The following is a 25,267-nucleotide window of genomic DNA, read 5'->3' as shown; positions in this document are numbered from 1 at the left end:
CAGTTATTCGTCTCGCCTGTTAACACTCCTAAAAAAAAACTAAATGAATTTTGCCTAGCAGTTTGTACGGATGATTGCATATATATTTTGCGTATTTTACACATTTTACCCATGCTGTATGTTTAACACATTTGTACTCATTCGCAGTTCTTTTTACGTCCCATTTTCCTACAGCACGCTTTTTCTTTCTTTTTTTCTTTTTCACGCGAACAAAAGAAGGTATTCTTTTTAAATAATTTTTATTTCCTCCGCAACTACACAAACCATTTGTCTATACGCAACATAAGCATACTTTAATTTGAAATTATTCCAATTCTTTCTAATTAAGTTAATATGCACGCGTATTGGTCTATTCACATATGCGTACGTATCATACCATTTTGGTCATAGCCTAATGGTAATTCTTTTTCCTCCCAACTTTATTTGCATTAGATGTGTAACACATCATGTAAGCTCATTTTTGATTAACAGAGTAGAAAATGAAAAAAGCAGATAAAAAAAACAGCGCTTATTCACACGCCTACGCAAGAAGCTTACACACACACACACCGTTTTCACTAAAAATGATAATTATTTTCGCACAAACAATAATGTGCAAATGCTTCTCATGTATTCTTCATCAAAAAATTAACGGCGTTGTGCTTATCCAGGTGATATATTATTTAAGAAAAAACATTTTCTGAACCAAATAAAACGCCTACATTATTGTTTCCTACTATGCCTTCTTGTTGCCATAACGACACACGCAATTTTTTCAATTTAAAGCATGAAGAAAACGCATTCAAACATTTTAGACTCCTTCGAATGTTCAAATAATTCGATTCCTATTCTTTACTGTATTGCGCAGCACCTACTGTTTATTCTGCATATTTATTTGTTCCTTTTTGCTAAAAACCAAATATCGGGAACGTTATAATATGCACACTTTGAGGAACGAAATTGCTAATGTCGCATATGTCCCACACACAACACAGATAGGGGCAATTTTTTTTTCACATCCTTCAATTCGTAAAACACTCCACTTTGATTACTCACAAGAATAAATCCCCTACTTTCAAATGTCCACTACGTAAAAAATTAATAAAACATCCCCCCACAATGCAGCATAAATAGCTTGCACATCCTCAAAAGGGGGAGACAACAAAAAAAAGGAAAAAAACCCTTCATGAGTAATGATTCAAAAGGAAAAAAACATACCTGTTTCGTGCTCCCATTTGGAGAAGCAAAAATATGCGCAAAGAATAAATTTATTGCTATAAAATTCGATTGAATAACTTATAGAAGTTATTACACAATAGGATAATAACATTTTATAATTTTTCTTAACGGGTGATTAGTGACCTTCTAACCTGCACCAATTCTAGCGTCACGTCTCACTCTTGTGCAATCATTCTTTGTACTCTCCGAATATATAAATAAGTGTATATATGAGAGCTTATGCAGGGGGAAGGCTTCCACCTTAATCGGTGAGGTTTGTGAAAATTTCAAAAATAAAATTTTTCCAAAATTTTACACCTTATATTATTAATCCATATGAGAAAGTGTATTTAGAATAATTCTACGTGTAAGGAAAATTTATTTAAAAGAAATATGCTCCCCCCACAGAAAACATTTAGGCGAGCTAACTGTCAAATCTTAATCTTTACAAAGAAGCACGCAGTAGCCTTAAAACTCACCGCGCAATTCCTTACTACTAATTTATTTATCACTTATTATGTGTAAATAATAACGTTCGTAGGTGTATGTGAGTGAAGCACACCAACTACATCTATTCATAAGAAAGGTGGTTTATTCCATTTATAAAATGATTTTTACAATTGTGCTAAAATAGAGCATAATTATAGCAATAAAAGCACAGTCGAATTTATCCTCATCCGCCATAAGTTTGCCAAGAATTGTAGGTCCCAACGATGTGCGACAGTAGCAAAGCAGCAGCAATCAAAATTTTGAATATTCCTTTATTTAAAATGAAGAAAACAGTAAAAGCGTAAAACCTCCAAATTTCAGCCTCCATAAATGTAAAAATATATTATGCCCATAAATAAGAATAGCGCATGTTTTGCATTACTATAGAGTAAATGACCCAAATTAAGGGCAAAATATTCATATAAATCCATCGTACAGCTTCACCATCCCCTGTGGGACAAATTTATTCAACCGAATTTTGCTCAAGATAAACGTGACTTCTTCATAACGGATTCTTTCCTACTTTACAAAGCGCGGGTCGGCAAATTATATAATAAAAGGGGGTTCCAAATGAATGAAGCATTTCCGTTTAATAAATAGTAAAAAGCGCTTCATTCACAGAGCAACGGCAAATCCAAACCCTCACGCATAATCCAAATGGGTTTTCTTAACTAGAACAATTTAAATTATGCAAGTACGCATAAAATATTATATCACGAAGGAGGTATAAATATTTATATTTTTTCTGTGTATGTATTTTTTAATTCAATCATTAAGAGACCCTATTACAAAGCTGGTTATAAAAAGGAAAAAAAAAAAAGCAAAAGAATTTATTTCTCATGTAAAAATGATAAAAAGGGAGCACGGGGGTGGTTAAAAAATTATACTATATATTACATTTTCGGCGCTACCGAAATTATATTACTCATATATTTCATTAATATATATATATATTTATAACGTATCAAATTCAAAGTCAATATTTCCGGAAAAAAAAAAAAAGGACTGCAAAAAATAAAATAGATCTTGTAGAGAAAGAATACGTGTACGCATTTCGCTTCATTTTTGTAGCATAACGCGTGACACATAGCAGTTTATATAGAAACACGCCGTCGTGAAAAAAAGCATACGTAGAATACAAACAATTAATTTAAACCTAAATTAAAATTTAAAATTAAAATGAACTATTAGCACATGCATGAGCCCTGACGTATCAATAATATCATACGTTACATCAGCGTTTTTTACATCCGCAAATCAGATAAAATATACATATGTTATTATTGGCAAGATCAAAAAAACCATACCCACATCAATTTGTATTTTAATTAAACCCTATATATAGGGGTAACTACTCATTCTTAAAGCCTCGTCTAACGACGATTATTTATTTTTATATAAAAAAAAAACTAACTCTATCCCCATATTTTTATTGCAATTTTTCTATTATATTAAAATTTTTACAACATTAATTCTTTCTTAAATTATTTTACTATTTTATTATTTATTTTAAAAAGCATTTTTTTAATTCATTTTCTAAATTGCTATATTTTAGGAATTCATTCAAAACAGCGAAAACAAAATAAAATAAATACATTTTGTGAAGAAAACCCACATTTCAGGTAAATTAAAAAATTATACCGCTAAAAATTAAATTTTAATTTAAAAATTTTTGTAGAATTATATATTTTTGTGAAAATTCATTTCATTGAAGATATATTTTAGTTCGTACGAATTTATAAGTAATGTTGTTCAACAAAAAGATTTAGCTATATAAATATCGCCTAAAAAAATAAACCTGTACGTAACAGAACCTATTTTTACTAATTGGCTAAATTGTAATATTTACATTTTCTTTTGTTTTCTTCAATTTGTTACAGTTTCTAACAGAGCGTATTATTCGACATTCCTAGAAAAGCCTATCGCTATACTTTACCAACTATTTAGCAAAAAGAAAAAATCCACAATCCCCTTTTTCAAGGCCTTATTATATCTAGAGGTGTACTATACTCAAAGGTATTATCTACATTTTACATAGGAAATTGGGAGAACCCTCATTTCTATGCTTTATGACTATTTAAAAGCATACTGCGAAAAGCAAATATATAATGCATTGCATATGTGTACCAATGACTATAATCGCAACTATACCCCTTCTGCATAACTTTTCCCCCCGTTTGTTTCCACCTTTTCAAATTTTGGAACATATGGTTCCTTTCCCATCTTATAGCAACCCTCAAAAAAATAAAATATTATATATTTTCTTAAATATATTATATATATAATTACCCCTTTTATAGTTTTTAACTACAACACGAACCAATCAACCTTCTGTAAAAATGGAAACACAACCAACAGTTAGCCATACGACTGAAACCCCTCACGCTGCAACTACCAGTTTTCCAACCACTAGCCCTGTAGCCCCTGCAGCCCCTGTAGCACCCCAACCAGCTGTCAGCCTGGTAGGTATGGAACCAGTTAGTGCTACCGAACACAACCCATTAGATGACGTACACACTGATGAAGAAGTCGTAGATATAGCTCATTTATCTGATGATGTTGTTGCTGATTTGGCCGCCTTACCTGAAGAACACCCTACAGAAATGAGTTCTGAAGAAACTACAGAAATGCAAGCTGATTCTGCTGAAACCACAGAAAATGCAGAAAGTTCAGAAAATGCAGATGAAACCATCTCAGCACCACCTAATCTGGATGAAATGTTCAGCGAAGAATCCATTAGAAAATTAAGGGAATCCATTGAAAACTCCCCATGCTACCAACGTAGATTAGCTGCCTACAGAGAACAACAAGAAAGACTTGGAAAATCAATCGATATTGGCCCATCCTCAAATATGATATCTCCAATATACAAGTTACAATTCTTCGGAAGCTATGTCAAGGGAATGATTCATTTAATACAAAACAACTACGTAATGTTGTTGCTCATTGGATTGTTCTTAATGAACGGTGTGTTGTTTTATAACTACTATAAAGGTGCCTCATGCAAGAAAAAATCAAAGGAAGAAAAACTCAAAAAAAAGATGAAACAAAAATGTAAAAAACTCGAAGAAAGCGATGAGGTAGTCGAAGCTTAAAAAAAAAAAGTAGCGACTTGACAATGCAAATAAAAAGTGCTACCTAAGAAATGAAGAAAAAACAATCTCGTCATAATTTTAGACTGCTTTCCACTGTTTAGAACAAAAGGAACAGAAAGAAAAAAATAAGCCAGAGGGAGCACACATAAATATATGACAAAAAAGCAATAAACTAAGAAGACGAAAAGACGGAACACAATATAGAACTATACAAAAAAAAAAAAAAAAAAAAAAAAAAAAAGCGAGAAAGCTTAGAAAAAAATATACCATTTTTACATTTTGCGTGTGAAGTTCCTTATCTTGTGTGTACTTTTATATATGCATATATATACATTTCATAATAACATATATACTTTATTTACAATACGCTTATTTTTTATTATTAAACATGTATATACATATATCTATAATTTTATCTATATCTATATATATATATATATACAAATGATGATTTATACTGCTCATTTTTCTTTTTTATAACTTTAACAATTTTTGCATCATGCGCATTGTGAGAAAAAAGGAACATATTATTATGAATTAAATATTAAGTAGCCGTAGAAAAAAAAGTACATATAAGAAAAAGTTATATGGAAAAGGTATTTACGCTTTCGCTGCACAAAACAAAGGCATGTCATGCGAACTGTGCGTTTCCAAAATGGACGTTATTGAAAGAGGTCAGAACTAGAACTGCGTTTATCACCCATTCGAAACCCCGCAACGCAGTTGTATACACACATATATGTATTGTGTAATACGTAATGTATAATACGTAATATGTAATATGCAAATACTGATTGGGAACTTTTTTTATGCCACGAATATTTCAACTGGACGCTGTTCAAAAATAAGGGATGATAGATGCATCTTCCGATTTGTTAAACATTTAATCTGCCACCGCGAATACTTCTTCGTATGACATATTGCACGAAGACATGTTATTTTATCAAAATGGAAAACGCGTTTTTTCTATTTGTTTGAAAGGAGTGCTAATGGGAGAATGTGTGCCCTCTCCAATCGCAAATGTGCATCCTCCCACGCCAACCCATTTGATCACTTTAACGATTTACGCTTCCTAATCTTTACCACATGGTAAGATAATACCCCTCTAGCAACATCTGTTTCGTATAATTATTTTTATCCCCAATTTTTCACCAATTCATTTGGCTAAATTACACACACACACACTTACAATCCACACATTACAGTGAAAACAAAAAAAACAATTAAGCCATTCATCGGGTATCATAAGACCTTCACCCACCTGAAGCGCCGCCAAGCCCGCTTATAAAGCACCTAGCAGGTGTACACCTGTGTATCGTATTTGCCACGTTTTTAACCAACCAAACGCGTAAACACGTAACCGTGTAACCACGTAACCGTGTAACCACGTAACCGTGTAACCACGTAACCGTGTAACGGCGTAACGGCGAATCGCTTAATCTTTTTTTTTTTTTTATTCACTCCTTACTAGGGATTATCATACATTTTACCGCAGCGCTTTTTTGAAAAATTTCCCCATTCCCTTGCAGCACCATTTGCTCAGTTGTGAAGGTCCTATTTAAAGGGCACCCATCACACGGCGAGTGTTCTACAAATGAGTTCATAATTGTTTTTTTTTTTTTTTTTTTTTTTATATGTTTTATTATCGACTTAGTGATAGTTAAAATTCGATCTCCTTTAACCATTTTGCACACGGTAAATATAACCAACTTGGAAGGACAAATGTTAAAAAAAAAAAAACACAAAAACAAGCAAAAATGGACAACAAAGAAACACAAAATAAGCGCAAAGAAACTAAAATATAATGCAGTAATGCAACGAAAAACGTGTAAACTAAACTCAAAATTTTACTATGGTTTTGAAGTTTTTAAAGCCTGTTAAAGCGGGAACATAAACGAAGGGCAAATGAAAATGCGCGAAATTACTCTTTTAAAAATTTTTCAAAAAGCACACGTCAAAGTGGTCATCAAAAATGTTCGGCCAAATGGTGCGCGCTTCACCGTTCTTCGAAAATTATTCTAGAAGGTTAAGCACCGCACGTGTGCACATGGACATATGCAACAACAATGTACATATGCATTCAAACGCACAGATGCAAACACATGCACAGATGCAAGCACATACATAGATGCATTCACACCTACGTATGCACACATGCGCGCGTTCGAAATTTTCGCCAATTTAAAGCAAGCACAAATCTAAAAGCTAACAAAGCACTATACAATAAACGGAGGGGAAAAAAAAAAAAAAATGTTTAGGATTCCATACCCCTCTCCTTAATCGCGTGGTAGTTAACTATTGCACGATCGAAATGATCACGCATGTTACAGTTCATAGTAATACCAAACAGTTCCGCGAAATCTTCTGTTAAAAAATCCAATTCTATGGACATGAGGTTACTATACATGTCTACAAAGTTTTCTAAGTTCTTTCTCCTGAACAAACTTTTCAAAAGTCGTAAACCTTTCAGGTTTGGCATTTTATAAGTTTTATGTATTAATGAATAGTCAAATTCCCTTAGAAATCTTTTGTGTCCATAAATCATTTTCGCTTTCATAACTGAAAAGAAGGAGGGTAACAAATCATCTACATATCCAAAGTAATCTTCATTTCCATCTTTTTCACAAAAGCCAAAGATAGGGTTATGATTCTGTGGTCCCAATAAAACAAGTGAACTACTACGTTTTCTTAATCCTAGTCTTTTTCTTTTGCTAATAACCATGGAAGTACCTCTAGCAGGCTGGGTTAAATCAGAATTGTAGTACATATCGGAAACACCAAGATAAGCCAAAAAGTTTATATCACGCGCTGCATATATTTCAGACATATTAATAGAAGGGTTTTCTTTTACTAAATAAGCTTTTCTAAAGTTCCTGACATCATAATAAGCGAAAGCTGAAAGAGGATTAGTGTTGTAAGTTGCATGTGTTTTTCTATCAACTTTGGAAATTTGTTTTTTAAAAATATTTACATCATTCTTCAAATTATTAACATCCTGTTCATTAAGTACTATGGCATCAATTTGTCCCAAAAGCGTTGGACTCATGAATAGAGAAAGAAAATCACCATTTATTTCTGGGTTCACATCTTTTAATAAATTTTTGAAAAAGGTCTCATAGTTGTCTGTATTTGACATAGATTTTATATCCTTCGCATAGTTATGAATTAAATATATAGTGAAAGCTCTGATAAAACATGTCATGTCCTTATTATCTAAAGCGTATATATTTATATCTTCTACATATTTTATTGCATCAGTAGGGTTAGAAAAATGACTGAAGAAGAAATAAACCCAGCTTCCTAAACTTGCACGTGAACTTGTATGATCCAAAACCATGGACGTAACTGAAAGATCCTTAAAATTAATGTTGTACAATTCTTTCATGCAAGTATGTCCATCCACACCATTCTTGAAAAAAAGGGTCACCAGGAAGGAAATCAGAATTATCACTTTCATCTTGTCTTTATCTGTGGGATAAGTGTTACTATCAATTTTTTTGAACTACTTTTTCTATTTTTTTGGGGGAAGGAGGGGCCTAGAAAAAAGGTACACGTTTCCCCTTTTTTCACCAAGCGGATAAATGCTTGAACACCCGTAGTGGGGGTATTACGTTGGCCCTAACACACGCGTGATAGCCAATGACTGTACTACGGGGGTATATCGTATATGTGTGCATGTGTATACTCTACTGCACACGTAGATGCATACTTACATGTTTAAGTGTACACCTGTACGCAGCGAAAAGTGTAAAATTTACTTCACTAAAAATTAAAGTATTCACATCAAAAATTGGTGTCCGCGGAAAAAGTCGTAGAAAACGAAGGGAAACGGAAAAGCGCTAACCGAAAATGGCCATAATTAGCTAACAGCACAGGTCGCAGACTTCGTTCACTTGGTTTTGCGTACGAACATGCAAATGTACGCATTCACGAATTTACACATTTGTTAATTTTATTTCATTATTTTATTTTATTATTTTTTTTTCCCAATGTTGCAAACAATATCAAGTGTTTAAAACAATTTGGCAATTTTTCGCGAACAAGTTAAAGCTATAAAACAAATTAAAACAATAGAAGCAAAAAAACAGAAAATGGTGTCTGTCTACTTCGCGCATTAATCAAACAAAAACAATTTCCTCCTTGCACTTTATATGCATAACACACGTTATCCAATTTTTTAACTGCTTGCAGTTACGAAACATGTGTAATTAAATGTGTAAAGAATTGTAGAAAATTGTTCATTTCTTTCATCGCTTCAGTGTTTTACGTAGGTGCATACGCACCTGAGCGCAAACGCAAACGCAAGTGCATGTGCAATTTTCGTAAATGCCAATAAGGAATTGTTGCAACCATTAAATAGGCGATGCCGCAGACAGAATATTTTTATTTACAACATTTCTGCAACTACGGTGCTGTACCAAAAATTAAAAAAAAATTCCAACTCTCGCAAAAATAATTAACAATTTTAGCCACAAGAAAAGGAATATATGTGAGGACACACCGATTTATTTGCAAAATTTAGACAAAAAAAAAAAAAAAAATGGAAGATCATGCGAGCAAGCGAACAGAAACGAGTGCGATCTGCGTCCATGCGCATCCGCGGGGGGAAAACTTTGCAATATATCCGAAAAATCGACATAAATGTACGCGCAATTTTGACCGAAAAAAAGACCATTCACCGTTTACTCATTTTAAAAAATCCAATTTAAGAAGCATTAAATGTAAACATAGCGCTGGAAAAATGTTTTCTTATCCAAGAAAGTGTCCATTTAAATATAAATTCACAATTGCCTAAATTAATGTCCATACGCGCACGCATAAAAATATGTGCATCATGTGTAGGTGCATATGTATACAGGCCCATGTGTACGTGCACACATGTCTGTCCCCCCTTTTTCGTTACCTTTGTAAATTTTACTCAAAAAAAATTGTTTGAAATATCAGACTGAATCCATCCCCATATTTTTCTTTTTACTAGAACTTTTGCTTCGTTTTTCACGAAAAGCGGCGAAAATGGGCACCTCTTTACTTTTGCATTTATGCGCATTTTTGAACAACAAAGTTGTAGAGTTTATCCTTTTTTTTGCCATCCATTTTGCTAACCATTTTGGGAGCCATTTTCCCAGCTTTCTTCCCCCCTCGCGCGGCAGCCGAACTTTCACCCTAAAATGAACATGCACTTAGGCGCCCTTCCTTTTTTTTCCTTCGATTCCCCTTTCTGATGTGCACAAATGTGAACACCTTTTCATGCGCTCCCCCCTTAAAACTTCTGTTTAGTATCTCCCTATTTTCCAACTTGACAATTTCGCCCCAGGTGAATCACCATTATGAATGGTTCCACTCGGCCAGCCACCTTATGCATGTCTCTCTAGCACCGCACATTTGGTGAAACTAAACCAATGGTGCATCCCATTTGACGTAGCGGAAGTTCGAGTAAATATGCATGCACATGTGTGTATCCTCCTTCTTCTTAGTCACAATGCAAAGTCTCTCCCCCCCCCAATATTAATTATCTCCATATGCATATCCTTATGGGTGTATATTTATTCCCGCTTGGTAGACGCATCACACCTGCATTCACTACAAATTTCCAAGATGTCCAACTGGATATCATCGCTGATTTGCATTATCGAGCACGCTAAAGCTTTCCAAAAAGCTGCCCTCCCTAAGAAATAACTCTAATTTATTTAGAGCCCCCTCATTTGGAACGGTTTTTAAATTACAACATTCGTAAATATCTTTCAAGAAATTTATGTTTACATCATTTTCCTCCTGCAGAATTAACTCTTTTATCGCTACTTTCGATTTTTCAAATTTTTTTTCTAGCACTAAGGTAAAAGCAATCAGCACTTTAACGTAACTGCAAAGGGGGTTCATTTTTTGAGCTTTCGAGAAGCTGTTCAAAGCATCTTCATTTCGTTTCATTTTTAAAAATATGACTCCCTGCATAATGAACAGATCAATTCCTTCATAAGCATTTTTCTGTGCATGTTCTAAACATAGTAAGGCAGTTTCATACTTTTCCTGGTGATTATATATGGAAGCGCAGTACATACACACAAGTGCATCACTACTATTCAATTTCAGACATAAACTCAAGTGCACATTCGCTAGCTCGTAGTTTTTCTCCTGAAATAATATAACGCTTAGTAACAAGTGTACTTTAAAATTACACGCATTTATTTGTAGACACTTGGATAATGCTAAAGCTGCCTTACGCATGTTTCCCAAAAGTTTCATTTCACAAGAGTAAAGAATGTAGGCATATTCGTAAAACTTATTTAACCTCATTGCCTTTTTGAAAAAATATACTGCCACTCTTTTGTTCTTTTTTAGGGAAAAATAATTTCCTATAAGACATAAAAAATCTTCATTCACTTCTTTCTTCTCATAACTCAACAAAATGTGTTCCATCCTTTCTATATCTCCTTTGTACCAATAACATGTTGACAGAAAGGGTAAATGTTTCGTGTAAAAACATTCTATATCATGAATTTTCTCAAAAAAAAAAATCGCCTGTTCGTAATTCCTAAGTAAAAAGTGGCATAATCCTTTAACATAAAAAATGCATGTACTAAAAATTGGTCTGTCTTCCCACTCCTCTATTACCCCTAAACATTTTCTAAAATTATTTACATAAAAGTAATAGTATAATTTTCCTACTGCCGATAAATTTACTATTGCTTTGTTCGAAATGTATTCACTTCCTTTGTCTTGTGTGATCACATTTATTTCCTCTTCGAACGGATTTTGCCACTCTGAAAGAGACTTCTTCATTTCTTCTTCCCCTATTAATGATAGAATAAACTCCGCGCTCTTCACATCTATGCCGTTTGTATACTTTCCGAATTCTAACTCTTCCAAAATGGTGTCACCCGAATGGGTACTTCTCTCCTTATGGGACGTTCTTTTTTCATCACAATGGGAATCAGCATTTTCCATGATGTGCGTTTCTGCATTTTCCACGTCGTACAGATCTGCATTCTGTACGTCATACTCGTCTGTGTCCTCCTCACCATACGCATCTATGTCTTCCACCACTTCGCACTCACCAATGTCCTCCTCACCAAACTCATCTTCTTCCTCCTCGCTGTACCCTTCTTCATCCTGCTCACCGTCCTCCTCTTCCAGTAGTTCGTCCTCATCGTCGTGATCTTCATCATCTTCCACCCCGCTGCACGCCCCCCACGACTGGTAAAAGGGAACTCCAAAATTATACACTTTTGAAAACTTTTCTACTTCTTCCGTGAACATAGCATTAGAATAAAAGTTTCCATGCAGCTTTAGTAACTTCTTAAATGCGCAAAAGAAAAGAGGACATGATTTAAAGCACATGTAATAACAATAAAATGCTATATCTATTAATTTCTTCTTTTTCGTATCATTAAACCACTCATTTTTAGCTTCCTTTTCATACAATTTCCCCATAATATAATACCCAGCACTATGGCCTGGAAGCTTTTTCACATCGTAAAAGTTATTTTCATAAAATTTGATATTCTTTTTTTCGTACTTTCCATGCACCTCCCCCTTGCACTTGTATTTTATGTACTCCTCATCCAGAAGCATTAGCAGAAGGACTTTCCTTTTTTCCTTCTTCAATTTATAGCAAGCGTAGATGTATCCGTATTTTACAACATTGTCACAGCTATCATCTTGGCATTTTCTTCTTGTATAGTCATATAACCAGTTCAAGTCTCCATAGTTTAAATAAGACTCCTCAGGAATGACAAAAGTCTTTACCCCCTCTCGGTAGCAGTGGGTGTCTAAAAGGTTTTCATACAACCTTCTTTGAAATTTTAGGTTGTACTTTTTGGACAGATGAAGAGCGCTCTTTAGGAAGTTAATATAGCTGGACGAATTTTCTTCTTCCTTCATTTTTTCCTAATTTAAAATATGTGCATAAAAAAAAGGGGGTAAAACTTCCTTCCTGATTAGTTAAACGTGGTATAATAACCCTATTGTGCTTTGTTCAAATTTTTGTTTCTTCTTCTCATTACGTGCTATCTTATTTGGGGAAGGAGGATGGGTGGGCTCTATTTTATTTCTTCCCCCCCTCCGCACATTTCATCCTTTTTTCTTTATGTTAAAAAAATTAACAACTCAACTTTCTGCTATACTGTCGAATTGTCCGCTAAATTTTAGCTGTTCTCTCAAAATAAAAATGTGCGTCAAAATGAATAAAACAATTTTTACAAAATAGCCCTACTTTGTTCATTCCCTGAATTTTGATCAACCTTGTGCAGGCTCCTCCATTTCAGCATCTCTATTGCAACATGAAAGGTACCTATTTGTGTATATTCTTATGTCCACGCTGAACGTACATTCCACCTCTACTTCGTTTTCCAGTAGATGCTTATTTATGCTGTAAAGAGGCTACATAGCATTGGCTATTTATCCTCTACGATCTGGATTCACCGCTCAACCAAAATGAGAAAAAGGAAAAAGCGAACAAATCAAACAATAAATTGACTAACAATTCAGAAGATTCAAAATAGCAGTGGTATTCTTTGCGTCTAAATTTGTGTGCATTTTTTTGTTCTTGGGAACACATTTGCATGTCGAACCGTCCCACAGGTTCAGGGAGTGAAAACTGTATTTCTTTTTTTTTAAATGTATCCTTTTCTTTCACATCGGTGTACGACGTATATACATTTCGAATAAGTTTCGAAACGATTAGACAATATATACCTTTCCTTGCTGCCTTGTTTGTACTTTATTCTTTTTTTTTTTAAATTCGATTCGATCATATGTAAGTTTTGCAATAATAAACACCAATGACCCACAATACATAGGTGTAAAATTAAAGGAAGAAAGTGCCATAAAAAATATGCATTTACCGATGAGATATCTGTGCAGCTAGCACCTTATACATTTTGAAATGCCTCAAAAGCAGGGTCATAATAAAATTCGCTACCGCATATACATGTGCACTTTTTTTTCTTTTCTAGCGCTTTTAATTATGGCCAATATGCTTCATCTTTTGCCTCGTGCGACACGATGTGGCGATATAAAAAAATCTGCTTTTCAGATAAAGAACGTGAAACATTTTTGGGAACATTTAAAAATTTTGACAAAAGGGGAATACACGCACGTGTATGTGCCTGCTTGCTTGCCTACACAAATGGGTGAGACACCCTGGAGGTAACTTTCTAAAAATGCCAATCGTGTAACATTTTCACGAGGAACTTATTCTGAAAAATATCGAAACGTGAGCTAAAAGCAGATGGGTAAAAAAAAGATTTTTCAAAAATTGGAGAGCGTGTTAAATATAGGGGCTTATGTGCCAAGACATATGTGATACTATAATTACACTTTCTTTTTTTTCTTTTCCGTTTCGTTTAATTTATTTCTAATTCTTATACTTTTATTACAATTCCGAATTTCTTCTTTTCCCTTCCCCTTTGGCACTGTCAAGACATATTCGTACAAAGAAGTGGCAAAAGCGGGTGACTGATCACAAAATGACAAAACGTTACGACGTGCGCTGTACACACATATATTACACACCCAGGAAGCATAAACAGGGAACAGAGCAAACGAAAATGCAATGCTCGTAAATGTCCTTACTGCTGCTTTAGCTCTTCACTCCTTGTTTCTTATAGCTATTTTTAGCCTTCCCTTGTAGCCAATATTTTGTTTTAAAAAATTGTCTCAATTTTGAGGAAAAAATGCCCATGGAGGGTAGCATGATGAATTGCATTGAGGGGTATATAGCAAGTGCAAAGTCATACATATGTGCTACATGCTTAGGTATTTATCCATACATAGTACTATATACACATGTGCACACATGTACCCCCACACATAACATACACATATATGGGCACATGGATATTGCGAAGAACGTAAGCATTTCCCCTTTTGCAATTCACTCATTTCTTTTTCCTTTTTGCTAAATAAATTGTATTATAAGGACGACTATATTCCCATTTTCTTTTTAAACATAGACATTGCTGCGGGTTAAATATTTTTATAAAAAACATTTTACATTCCCGCTTTTGCTTTTTCCCGAATCCGCGCCTTAACCACTCTATTTTTAACACATACGTACGAGCGCACATATGCTATATAATGTGTGCATAAATAAGCATTCTTTTATTCTTCCAAATGTATGATATTAATTTTTTTGCTTTTTTGCTTTTCTGTTTCCCCGTTTTTTTTTTCTTCTTTTCTCTTATTTATTAGTTTCTCACTTTCCGTCTCTTTTTTTTTTTTCTTGCTTTCCTCTCAATGTATTAACCTCGCTTACGTCACTTCCTTCATCTGGGGCATTCCATTTTTACGTAAAAACGTGAGTTCCCATTATAGGAATTTCAAATTACACATTTACTTCAGCAGCTTCAGAGTACCTTCACTAATGTGCGAAGTTCCAGGAAATATTATGTTCCCCATTTGAGTAACACATTTTTAATAGAATTTATTTTTCTTTGACTGTAATGACTTCGTGCTTATAAGCATAAATTAAATAATGTAACTTATTTTTTAAAATAAGCTTTTTCTTTTTTTTTTTTTGTAACGTTTTGCGTGACTTCGTTTAATTTCCCCACGTTTTTATTTTCCCCTCAATTTACTTTTCACTTTGGCCTTTCCCCCTACGCCTGCTTTATTTTCTCTTTTTTTTTCTTTTTTATCTGCCCTGACGATCGTCGAATTTTTAAGCTCATTATTTTATCGTAGTTTCCTTTTTTTTTTTTTTTTTTTTTCTCCTCTTCTTTCTTTACACATTCCTCCTTCAAATTTCCCCTTCGCATCAACGTTTCACATCGAGGCTTTACTCCCGCGAAGCCTTTATTTATTTCTCATATTTTTCTCATTTTTCGTGCTTTACATATTTCCTTCCTTTTTTTCATTTCTTATTTTCCCATTTCGTCAGAAGAAAAATGCCACACGTGTATTTACCCCAAATATTGTGGCATAGCAAAGATAACAAACGGAGCGACCGAATTTATTCTGTGGACATACAACCACACCCCAACTATTACAGCGTCAAAAAGCTAAACAGGAAATATGAGTTATTTAAAAAATATATAAAAGATAAAGAGAATAAGTGTGACACACATTTTTTAGTGCAAAGTGAAGTGCAGGGGGGGAATAACTCCCCCTTGTCTTCCGTCCATCCAAATGGCATGCAAAAAAACGGGGAAGTCATAATCGGGGAGGTAAGCAGCGCTAACCATCCGGTGAACCTCCGTAGTGATGAAAACGGCGCAGATGATAACGAACAAAACAGCGAAATCAAGAAGAATAATTGCTGTGATACCAGATCCTGCAACTGGAACAGTTCCTCCCAAGAAAAATCCACCCCTGCTACACTAAAAGGAGAAGAAGAACATGTAGACAGTGACAGCCAAGACGGAGAGGAAAAAAAAACAAAAAAAGGAAAAAAAAAATCGATCAAGTTTAACATCGCTACCTGTGGCGCAGATGAATTTGTGCACTTATGGAGAATATACATAAAAGACGACTTGATAGTCAAATGTTTAAGCAGGTTTATAGGTCATAACGGAGAAATAAATTGTGTCCGTTTTAACAAAAATGGTAGGTACTTAGCCAGCGGAGGGGAAGATAAATTTTTGTACATTTGGGAAAAGAGCAAAAAACCAAAAAATATTCCCCTAGGGTATGACATAAGCTTTCTAGATTACAAAGAATGGTGGAATATAGTGGGGTCATTCAGGTGCAGTGGTGTTATCAACAGTATCACTTGGTCGAATAACGACACGTTATACATAGGAAATGAGGATAATAACATTAACATAATCGAATTTGTTAAAAACTCGAATTGCAAAGTAAAGGTTTTAGAAGGACATGCTGGAATTATCCAAGGAATATCACTAGACGTGAACAACGAATTTTTGGCTTCTCTCAGTGCTGACCAGACGCTCAAAATATGGAAAAAAAAAAACGATGGGAAGTCGTGGAAATTGGAAAATTCCATAAAAAATATAAAAGCAGACCAGCTGGAAAAACGATCCACCGCTTACATAACATATAATGAATATGAGTTTAACGAGAAGGGTGCAGACAAGAATGACCACTCTGCAACTAAGAAGGACGAGAAGAAAGAAATGCAGAGCACACCAGATGATTTGACCGAGGAACTCGCGAAGGAAAGGAAAGGCGATGCAGGTGAAGGACAAACGGAGAAGGAAAAAATCTGGCAGAAGGGATCGATCGAAACGCAGGAGACATCCGCGGAAAATGAGGACCATGAAGAAGATTACTATGATGAAGAAAAAAAAAAAATGTGTTCGAGAAAAGAAGAAAAAGAATTGAGGGAGAATGAACCAGAAGATGAGGAAGAAGTTGGCAGCGCAGAGGAAGAGGAAGAAAAAAAATTAAGAAGATGCTTATTCGCAAGCGAAGAAATGCTGCCTTCCTTTTTCAGACGCATTGATTTTTCCCCCAATGGAGAATTTCTAATCGCACCAAGTGGCATTCAATTTGAACAAATTGAAAAGCTTCATGACAGAAATACAAAACCAGATGAAAATGTAAAAACCGTCAACCAGATAAAAGCGTTCAGCTGCTTCTACATATATCATAAGAATTTGTTCATTAGGTACAATATCCCATTTTTTACTGTTTTTTCCCAAACTAGCCATTTTCTAGTAGCCAAATTTAATTATAACACCTATAATTTAAGAACACACCAGAATATTCTCAAACGATGCTACAAGCATTTGATGAGCTCACAGTCAAATGATCCAGATGGATCGGACAGTGCGAATAAAAAAAGAAAAATGTTCGACGAATCGGGATTTATTAACGAATTAAAAAATTATGAACATTTGATAAAACTGAATTATGAGAAAACTTTACTGTTTAACGACACCCAAGTGCAAGATGACGTAAGCGAAGATGTTAGTAGCACCATCTCAGATAGCGACGTCCAGTATGATGACGAGAAAGAGGACTTTATAGACTCCACAGGGGACTACTCATTGTCGCATAACCTTGACAAGAATGAAGAGGAGCAGGAGAAGGAGGAGTGCGAAGATTTGGCGGCCGAAGCGGAAGACCCAGAAGAGGACACGGAGGAGGAAGAGGCTGCTGATGAAAATGAAGATAACGAAGACAAGGAAGACGATGAGGGGGATAACGAAGAAGACGGTGAAAATGATCAAAACGATCAAACAGGTCAAAATGACTGTAACGAAGGGGGGGCGAGCCCCGAGCAAAAGCAGGACGCCGCCGATAAGTGCAGCGACGAAAAAAACGAGCTGGAGGTTTGCGAAACGAAGGAGAAAAAGGAAGAAAGATTCATTTACTCCTTGGGAACCTTCGACGGAAGCGTCTACTTTTACGACAGCGAAATTCTGGACACTCCAATTAGCATAGTCAAAAATATACACCTCTGCCCAATCACAGATATATCATGGAATAACCTGGGGAACATATGTGCATGCTCGAGCTCAGACGGATATGTCAGCTTCTACTACTTTGATCATAACGAATTGGGCAAGGTGAAATCGTACAATAATTACTACTTTGAGAAAAAATGTAACGACTTAACATTCGACGAGCATTACTTTGAAAGTACCTTCTACGACGAAGTAGACTTTTTTAACAAAGACCAGTTAAATGATTATACGTCCAGCGAAGATGAATGCGAAGAAAGCAACTTGTCAGTAAACAAAGAAGAAACGAAAGTTCGAAGAATCAATTTGGTCGTGGGTAATGCGGCTAATTTTGTTCTAGAACAAAATACAAGGAAGTGAGCGTTTTTCCTATTTTTGGCACAACCCTTTTTTGTTAATTGCACAGCATTTATAAAGTAGACAAACTGTGTTTTCTTTTTTTTTGCTATAATTTTAAAAATTATTTGTCCGAATATGGAAAGCGCATTCCCGTTTTTTCGTATATCGCATTGTCCACCAGTTTTTTCCTTTTTCTTTTTTTTACGCTATTCGTTTGCAAGTCGTATGTATACGCACATAAATATATGCAATTCCTACTTCCCCACCGGCGGGTAGGTGCATATGCTTATACGTGTACGCTCGTGTAGAACCAGTTGTTCACACGAGCATATATATGTGCACACATGTAGACACGCATAAAGTACACGTTGCACTCGTTCATGCTTACGTGCGCGCTACTTCACGAACAGCCTGAACAGCCTCACGTAATCTATTCTTTTTTTAGTCCTCTTATTACATATAGTAATTTTATTAAAAAAATGAACTCCAGGATTAACAAACAAAACATAAAAAAAATGGGAAACTTTTTTTCTCTCCTCAATTATGTGGGCCTTCACAAAATTGTTCACCACATGAATATCAAAACTATTGTGAATAAATATTTCCAGAGGGATACTTTCATCTGTATTATTTTCAAACACAATTTCGAATTTGTACAATTTATTTATTACGTAAAAAGGATGCTCATTTTGCTGCAGGTATATCCGCACATTATCTGTAATTATGTTTTTTTTTAAAAAGTGCGAATTGTTTATGCCTTTACCGCCGTTACTTGTGAAGAAAAGCATCTCTATATTAGTTACATTCTCATGACATGGGGTTTTTAAAATGTGTAATTTGCTTTCCTCATCCTTTACACAAAAAATCATGGAATACTCATCATTCTGCTTCAAATAGTACAACCCATCATGCGTTTTAAGCGCGTCTTCATTTTTTATCAGTTCGCATTTTATGTCCTTAAATGTAACATCGTTTAGCATTATGTTATCCTCTTCGACATTTCTCACCACCGCCTCTATGTATATTTTGTCTTCCTTCTGCAGTATCAATGTCTTCAGGTGGAACGGATTTTTACTTATAAAGTTGAAGTCCTTCCTCAACTTTTTCTTTTCACTTCCTTGCAAGTATTCCACCGCGCAGTGAACTCTGTGGGGCACGCAAAAAAAAAAAGAATTAAAATTGAGGATAATCGTGTTTGCCAAAAGACAACCACATCAATGATTTATAGGGTAAAAAAAAGGAACAAATGGAAAAAATCACTTCATACACAGCAAAATGTTACAGTGTGCATGGTAACACATGTGCACTCGCATAATAGACGTGCCACTAATAGCACACAAAAATGCTAACAGGCACCACCAAACCATGCGCCCTTATCAACCCTCCGTTATCTTCATTCTTACGTGAACGTGTCTTCGAAGGTCACTAGAAAAGTTGTTAAAAAGTTAAAAAAAGAATTCGACTGTACCGTGACATGTTCCGCACTTCTATAAATATTAAACGTGGTCTGCCTTGTCATAACATCTACACCGATTGTGCATATTTGTATCTCATTTTTCAAATTATTCGAAATATTAATTTGGGTCTTCAAATTCTGCCCAATGTATATCTTCGGAGAATTGATCGGCAGACTTAGGCTGAACTCATTTGACAAACTCAGGTCCTCTTTAGTTGTACTTTTTTCAAAATCAATATTTCCTACTTCCTTAATGTTGAAAAAGTTCCAAATGTTTAGGTTCAGGGCTGGGGGGGTCAGGCGCAGCAATTCTATTTTCACACCTTCCTTCGAGTCATTCATTTTCTTTCCTCCAGACGGTTAGCGGTTAGCCGTTGCCTAGCATAAGCACATGCGTATGTAGCGGACATGCGTATCTTTCTTCCCATACAAGGATGGGCATGTGCGTACATATTCCCACTTATGACCCTCGCATTTCACTTCACAGGGTTAAATTCGTTGGAATTTTCTCCCTTAGCATCCGTTCTTTCCTCTTTTTATTGTTCTTATCATTTGGGCTTCCTTTTCCCTTTTTGTGTTTACCTCTTGCCTTTTTCCGCCATTTTAGCTTACGCGTAGTGGTCTTTACTTGCGCCAACACGTGCCTCCCATTTTGCAAGTGCAAAAAGAACCATCTAACAGAACGTCCCAAATAGGCACTGAAAGTCCTCCCAATATGTATATTTTATTTTATTATTATTTTTTTTTTTTTTCAGCATAGCAATTTTTATTTTTCCCCTCCGCCGCAAATTTCTACTTCAACGCTTTGGAGTAGAAATTTTCTCCCCACATTTATCACCCCAAATAACACGTTTGGCGTAAAAAAAATATGGCTGAAAAAAAAATGACAGTTTTGTGAATATAGGACTTTTAACTGTACAAGCCCAGGAATATATGCGCCAGGCCTCAGATTAAAGCGAAAAACTCTCTTCATAGAATTTCCTGGCATATTGAGAAAAAAGGAAAAAGGGAACACAGCGCAAAAGTAAAATAGAACAGAGTTGCTGCAAGGAAGGGTCATATACATTTGCTCCCCAAATGAGATAGAATTTTTTTGTTCTGTACTTATTTTGTAAGATTAAAAAAAAATGAAAAAAAAATTTACCGATAAGAAATATACATTATATTCATGTAAATACGAACAAGATGTTCAATTTTAGAAAGCTGCAACTTTTTGACAGAGACCAAACGAAAGATACAGGTAAAGCAAAGGGGAGCGGAGACAAAGCAATCCCATCGCATTTATCATCATGAACAAATTATATGCTTCCATGCGAGTGTACCTGTTGCTATACAAGTGCACCTTTGTAAAGCTTCCTACTGCATGGATGCGTAGGGTATACACATGCCTGCATATGTTTAACCCCATAGTGCATACACACTTATGCACTTTTTTTTTTTACCACCATTCCTTATGTGCTGTATGCGTGTGCCTCCTCACCCCCGCAGGTGAAGTACAAAACTTTCTGAATAGCCATGAAGGAATATACTTTTCGACCTCCAAAAAATTTATCAACGTGTTTGTAGACAAGCTGCTTTTTATAGACCCCGTTAATCTAAACGTTACCACAATTAATTCAGATCTTTTGGTGGTCGATTTTTGTTTTTGTGACAAAACGAATAACCTCATAGTCCTTGGGTAAGTCCTCGAGTTGGCCTACTGCACGGCTATCGCATGAATGTGCTTGCCCCTTCCCATACACGTGACTGTCACGAAAATGCTGGAGCGCTGAAATGTTGTCGAATGAGAGGGAGTGCCGTCCATCCACATTAGGAGGAACATACGCAGCTGAAAATGGAGATACATTATAGCATCGCTATGTGATTCCTCTTTTTTGTACCCGCACCACTGCCATTCTATTTATGCCCCTTTTGCCAGCACGTGGTTGGTGGAGCGATCGTGCATACATCCCCCTCCCGTGTGTGTCCATATTATCCTTTACCTTTCACCCGCCCCCCTTTTTAGCAAAAGCAAGAATGCCCTAGTATGCAGCATCTACAACATCAGGGCGTACAACTTCACCCTGCTGAAAAAATTACAACTAAGTAAGAACATCGAGAATATAAAGAAGACGCTAATTTCCAAGTGCCTCAGTTATATAACTACCCTAGAAAATAAAAAAATCTCATTTTATCACATAAATAATGATTACTCCATCACGAAAAGTGAATTAACCCAAGCGGTGGAGGAGGAGGAAGACTTTTACGAAAATATGTTCCTATGTAAGGAGGACATATTAATAGTGATGAAAAAGAATTCAATAAATGTGTACAGACTGATCATAAAAGATTCGTCCATAAGTTATACATTCATCGAATGCATCCCGTTGGAGAAAAATTACTCCTCGAAAACGAGTGGAGGAGGAAGCTCCAATGGAGGCACAAGCAACAGCGACAATGGGGAAGAAGACCCCAAAAGTGATCACACCAGTAGCAGCAATAATGCTAAGGGACCACCCCCCTTTCACGAGCCGGTGTTGTGCACATACAACGAAGAAATAAACGTCCTATACATCTGCCACAATGTATTAAAAATTCTCTTTGTCCTAGACCTCAGCAATAGAAGTCTGGAATATATTTTGCTAGAAAATATTGTAATAAATTTGTTCGCAGTAAAATTTTATTTAATCCTACTGACGGAAGTTAGAAGTAAGTTTTATGTGAACATATATGTGATACATGAAGAAATGAAGCTGCAGGTCTTCAGAGGTACGTTCAACTGCCTCATAACAAACGTTGTATATTTTAACAACTTACTCTTCCTAATTGTGGACGAATATATAAACCAGCCAGAGGTAAAGGTGGATAAATTTTATTTTTACGAACAATTGAAAATGAAGTGGAACGCATCTGGAGAAGTAAACCATGGGAAGAACAGCAAAAGTGATAGTATAAGTAACATCTTCAAAGAAACAGAAAGCAGCAAATCGAAAAGCTTCGATATTCTAAAAATGTACAATGACAGTATTAACAATAATAGTGCAAGTAGCAACCTCATGAAAGGTGATTTAAAGTATGACATTTTTTTGGATCGAAAAGATGAGGGCAGAAGAGATTCAAATAACAGCGCAGAAGATAAACAGTACGTATCAAAAAATCTATTTAAATTAAACAAACTCTTTAAAAATTGCAGAAATCAAATAAAAATTGTCATAAAAGAAAAGAACATGAACGAAATTGTACACATGTTTAGGAAGAAAAAGTTGTTCCTCTGGTTGTTAAGGTTTGCCGAATTGAACAAAAATTATCACACTATTAACTTTTCCCATGTGCACCAAATATATGCAGATTTTTTATTCGAAAAGGAGCAGTACGAGCTAGCCATGCATCATTACATCAACACCATAGGGTCGCTAGAAACGGCCATCGTTATTCACAAATATTTAAACCTAGAGTTATATGAATATTTATCCAGATATTTGGAAAATTTACACCAAGTTCATCTCTTCAATGATGAACACACCATCATGCTTCTCACTTGCTACAAGAAAGAATGCAAAAAGAAGAAAATCATATCCTTCATAAGGAAAAATAAAAATAAAATAAATTTGCAAAAAACATACAAGTTTTTATGCAACGTTGGCTACTACAATATCGTCTTAAAATTTTCAAAAAAAAATAAAGACCACTTGACGTACATCTCCATCCTGATTGACAAATTTGAAAATTACGAAAAGAGCCTCAAATATATATTCAAGCTGGACGTAGAAAATATATGCATTTTACTCTTCCGATATGGATACAAGTTTATCAAATACTTCCCCCAACGCACCATTTTTTTGTTAAGAAAAATCATTAAAAAGTACAATTTAAATTTGACCATATTCATTCCCCTGTTCCTTGACAACATAGATTTTCTCTTTCTCTTTATCCTTAAATTTCTCGATAAGAAAAATGCAAAGGCCGGAGGAAAGAGAGGCGTCATGGAGGAGGAAAATGATACAGGTAGGGATTGCCAAACGAATTGGCAAAACCATTCCATAAAGCAGGGTAACATCCTCCCAACACAAGCCCACGAAACAACACTGTACGACGAAACTACCACGACAGCCAACATCATAAGTAACAGAAAGATAGAGTTCGACATTTTCAATGGGGAATATGACTACATCCTGTTCGTCACCGTCATGCAGATTCTGCTTCAGAAATACAAGACAAAAGAAAAAGAGAACCACGTCCTCACCTACAACATAGATAAACTCATCAAAAATGAAGACAAAAATATAACCTTCTTATCTGCCATTCTGTTGTCCATTTATAATTACAACAAGGGGCTTCTTTACGTCTCCAATAAAATGAACAAGCATGATATGTACTTCCTTTTTACGACCCTAAAAATGATGAAAAAATTCAGACTGCATTACGCAAAACAGACACCACACCCCCCACTACAAAGTTACAACTCAATACAAATTACAAATCAGAATTTTGCGAAAAAGTTATTTAACACGTGTGTACACCTCATGAAGGAAAAAGGCTCCATGTGCCACAGTTACATTTTCTACTACCTGTCATTACTAAATGAAGACAAGTACCTCACGAGGTTTGCAAAAACATTAAATAAAAAATCATCCATATCGTTATTGCACCTAATAAGCATTCTGGGAAAGTACAACAAAAATTATGGATCCGTCAAAAAAATGGTGATTTCCTATATAAACCAAATGAATAGAAATATAAATAAAAAATATGTTGAAATAGTGAGAGATAAAAGGGAATTATATAAAATTAAAAAAAAAAAAAAAGCCACACAAAAGTACAACTTTCACATTATTGATAATACGTATTGCGCCATATGCAAGGAAATGTTATCCGTCCCAATTATCCATTTCTTGTGCAAACATTCCTATCATTTTTATTGTCTAAATGGGGAGGAACATTGCATCCTTTGTCAAAATAAGGATAATGAAAAGAAGTTACTCAAGGAAAAGGCCAAAAATGCTATCAACAATTTTGATGAATTTTTTAAATATTTGCAAGGCTCTCCTGATAAGTTCTCCTTCATTTCGAATTATCTATCTTATGGCGTTACTCCGAGTAGGTGACGGGTAGCTCATATTCTTTGTCCGTCCAAGTGAGAGAGAAAAAAGGGGGTGGACAGGCCTACCTCCACCGTGGACATATTTCCCCCGTTTTATGTGATCCCTTTTTTAAAACTGGTACACCATTCCGTTGTGTGGTCGCAAAATTGGCCAAGTTGTGGTCAGCCACACGCTGTGGCAGAATGGTGCAGTCGGTCATTTGTTCCATCGATGTAAAATTTGTTTTGGTTTTTAATCTTATCTTAG

The 25,267-nt window shown here is 35.3% G+C and overlaps 6 protein-coding genes across 6 annotated transcripts; 3 read left to right on the top strand and 3 right to left on the bottom strand.

Annotated features, from left to right (window-relative positions):
* Nucleotides 1-4,025: 4,025 nt before the first annotated feature.
* On the top strand, nucleotides 4,026-4,781 carry PCOAH_00031640 (Uncharacterized protein; the record flags this gene model as incomplete). The annotated part of the gene is made up of 1 exon (XM_020059964.1): nucleotides 4,026-4,781. One exon carries the CDS (start codon nucleotides 4,026-4,028, stop codon nucleotides 4,779-4,781), a length of 756 nt encoding a protein of 251 aa, XP_019915523.1.
* Nucleotides 4,782-7,035: 2,254 nt separating this feature from the next.
* PCOAH_00031630 (Rhoptry-associated protein 2) lies at nucleotides 7,036-8,238 on the bottom strand (the record flags this gene model as incomplete). The annotated part of the gene is made up of 1 exon (XM_020059963.1): nucleotides 7,036-8,238. The coding sequence occupies one exon, from the start codon at nucleotides 8,236-8,238 to the stop codon at nucleotides 7,036-7,038; it is 1,203 nt and encodes a 400-aa protein (XP_019915475.1).
* Nucleotides 8,239-10,391: 2,153 nt separating this feature from the next.
* Nucleotides 10,392-12,659, bottom strand: PCOAH_00031620 (Uncharacterized protein; the record flags this gene model as incomplete). The annotated part of the gene is made up of 1 exon (XM_020059962.1): nucleotides 10,392-12,659. One exon carries the CDS (start codon nucleotides 12,657-12,659, stop codon nucleotides 10,392-10,394), a length of 2,268 nt encoding a protein of 755 aa, XP_019915373.1.
* A 3,005-nt stretch (nucleotides 12,660-15,664) lies between these two features.
* Nucleotides 15,665-18,505, top strand: PCOAH_00031610 (Chromatin assembly factor 1 subunit B; the record flags this gene model as incomplete). Its single annotated transcript, XM_020059961.1, has 1 exon — nucleotides 15,665-18,505. The coding sequence occupies one exon, from the start codon at nucleotides 15,665-15,667 to the stop codon at nucleotides 18,503-18,505; it is 2,841 nt and encodes a 946-aa protein (XP_019915323.1).
* Nucleotides 18,506-18,879: 374 nt separating this feature from the next.
* Nucleotides 18,880-20,282, bottom strand: PCOAH_00031600 (Uncharacterized protein; the record flags this gene model as incomplete). The annotated part of the gene is made up of 2 exons (XM_020059960.1): nucleotides 18,880-19,630; nucleotides 19,888-20,282. The coding sequence occupies 2 exons, from the start codon at nucleotides 20,280-20,282 to the stop codon at nucleotides 18,880-18,882; spliced, it is 1,146 nt and encodes a 381-aa protein (XP_019915223.1).
* Nucleotides 20,283-21,125: 843 nt separating this feature from the next.
* PCOAH_00031590 (Uncharacterized protein) lies at nucleotides 21,126-25,024 on the top strand (the record flags this gene model as incomplete). The annotated part of the gene is made up of 3 exons (XM_020059959.1): nucleotides 21,126-21,180; nucleotides 21,429-21,618; nucleotides 21,946-25,024. The coding sequence occupies 3 exons, from the start codon at nucleotides 21,126-21,128 to the stop codon at nucleotides 25,022-25,024; spliced, it is 3,324 nt and encodes a 1,107-aa protein (XP_019915321.1).
* Nucleotides 25,025-25,267: the final 243 nt, after the last annotated feature.

Source organism: Plasmodium coatneyi, chromosome 10 (assembly GCF_001680005.1).
Source record: "Plasmodium coatneyi strain Hackeri chromosome 10, complete sequence".
Taxonomy (NCBI): Eukaryota; Apicomplexa; class Aconoidasida; order Haemosporida; family Plasmodiidae; genus Plasmodium; species Plasmodium coatneyi.
The sequence above is the reverse complement of the archived record's forward strand: the minus strand, read 5'-3'. Positions and strand labels throughout refer to the sequence as shown.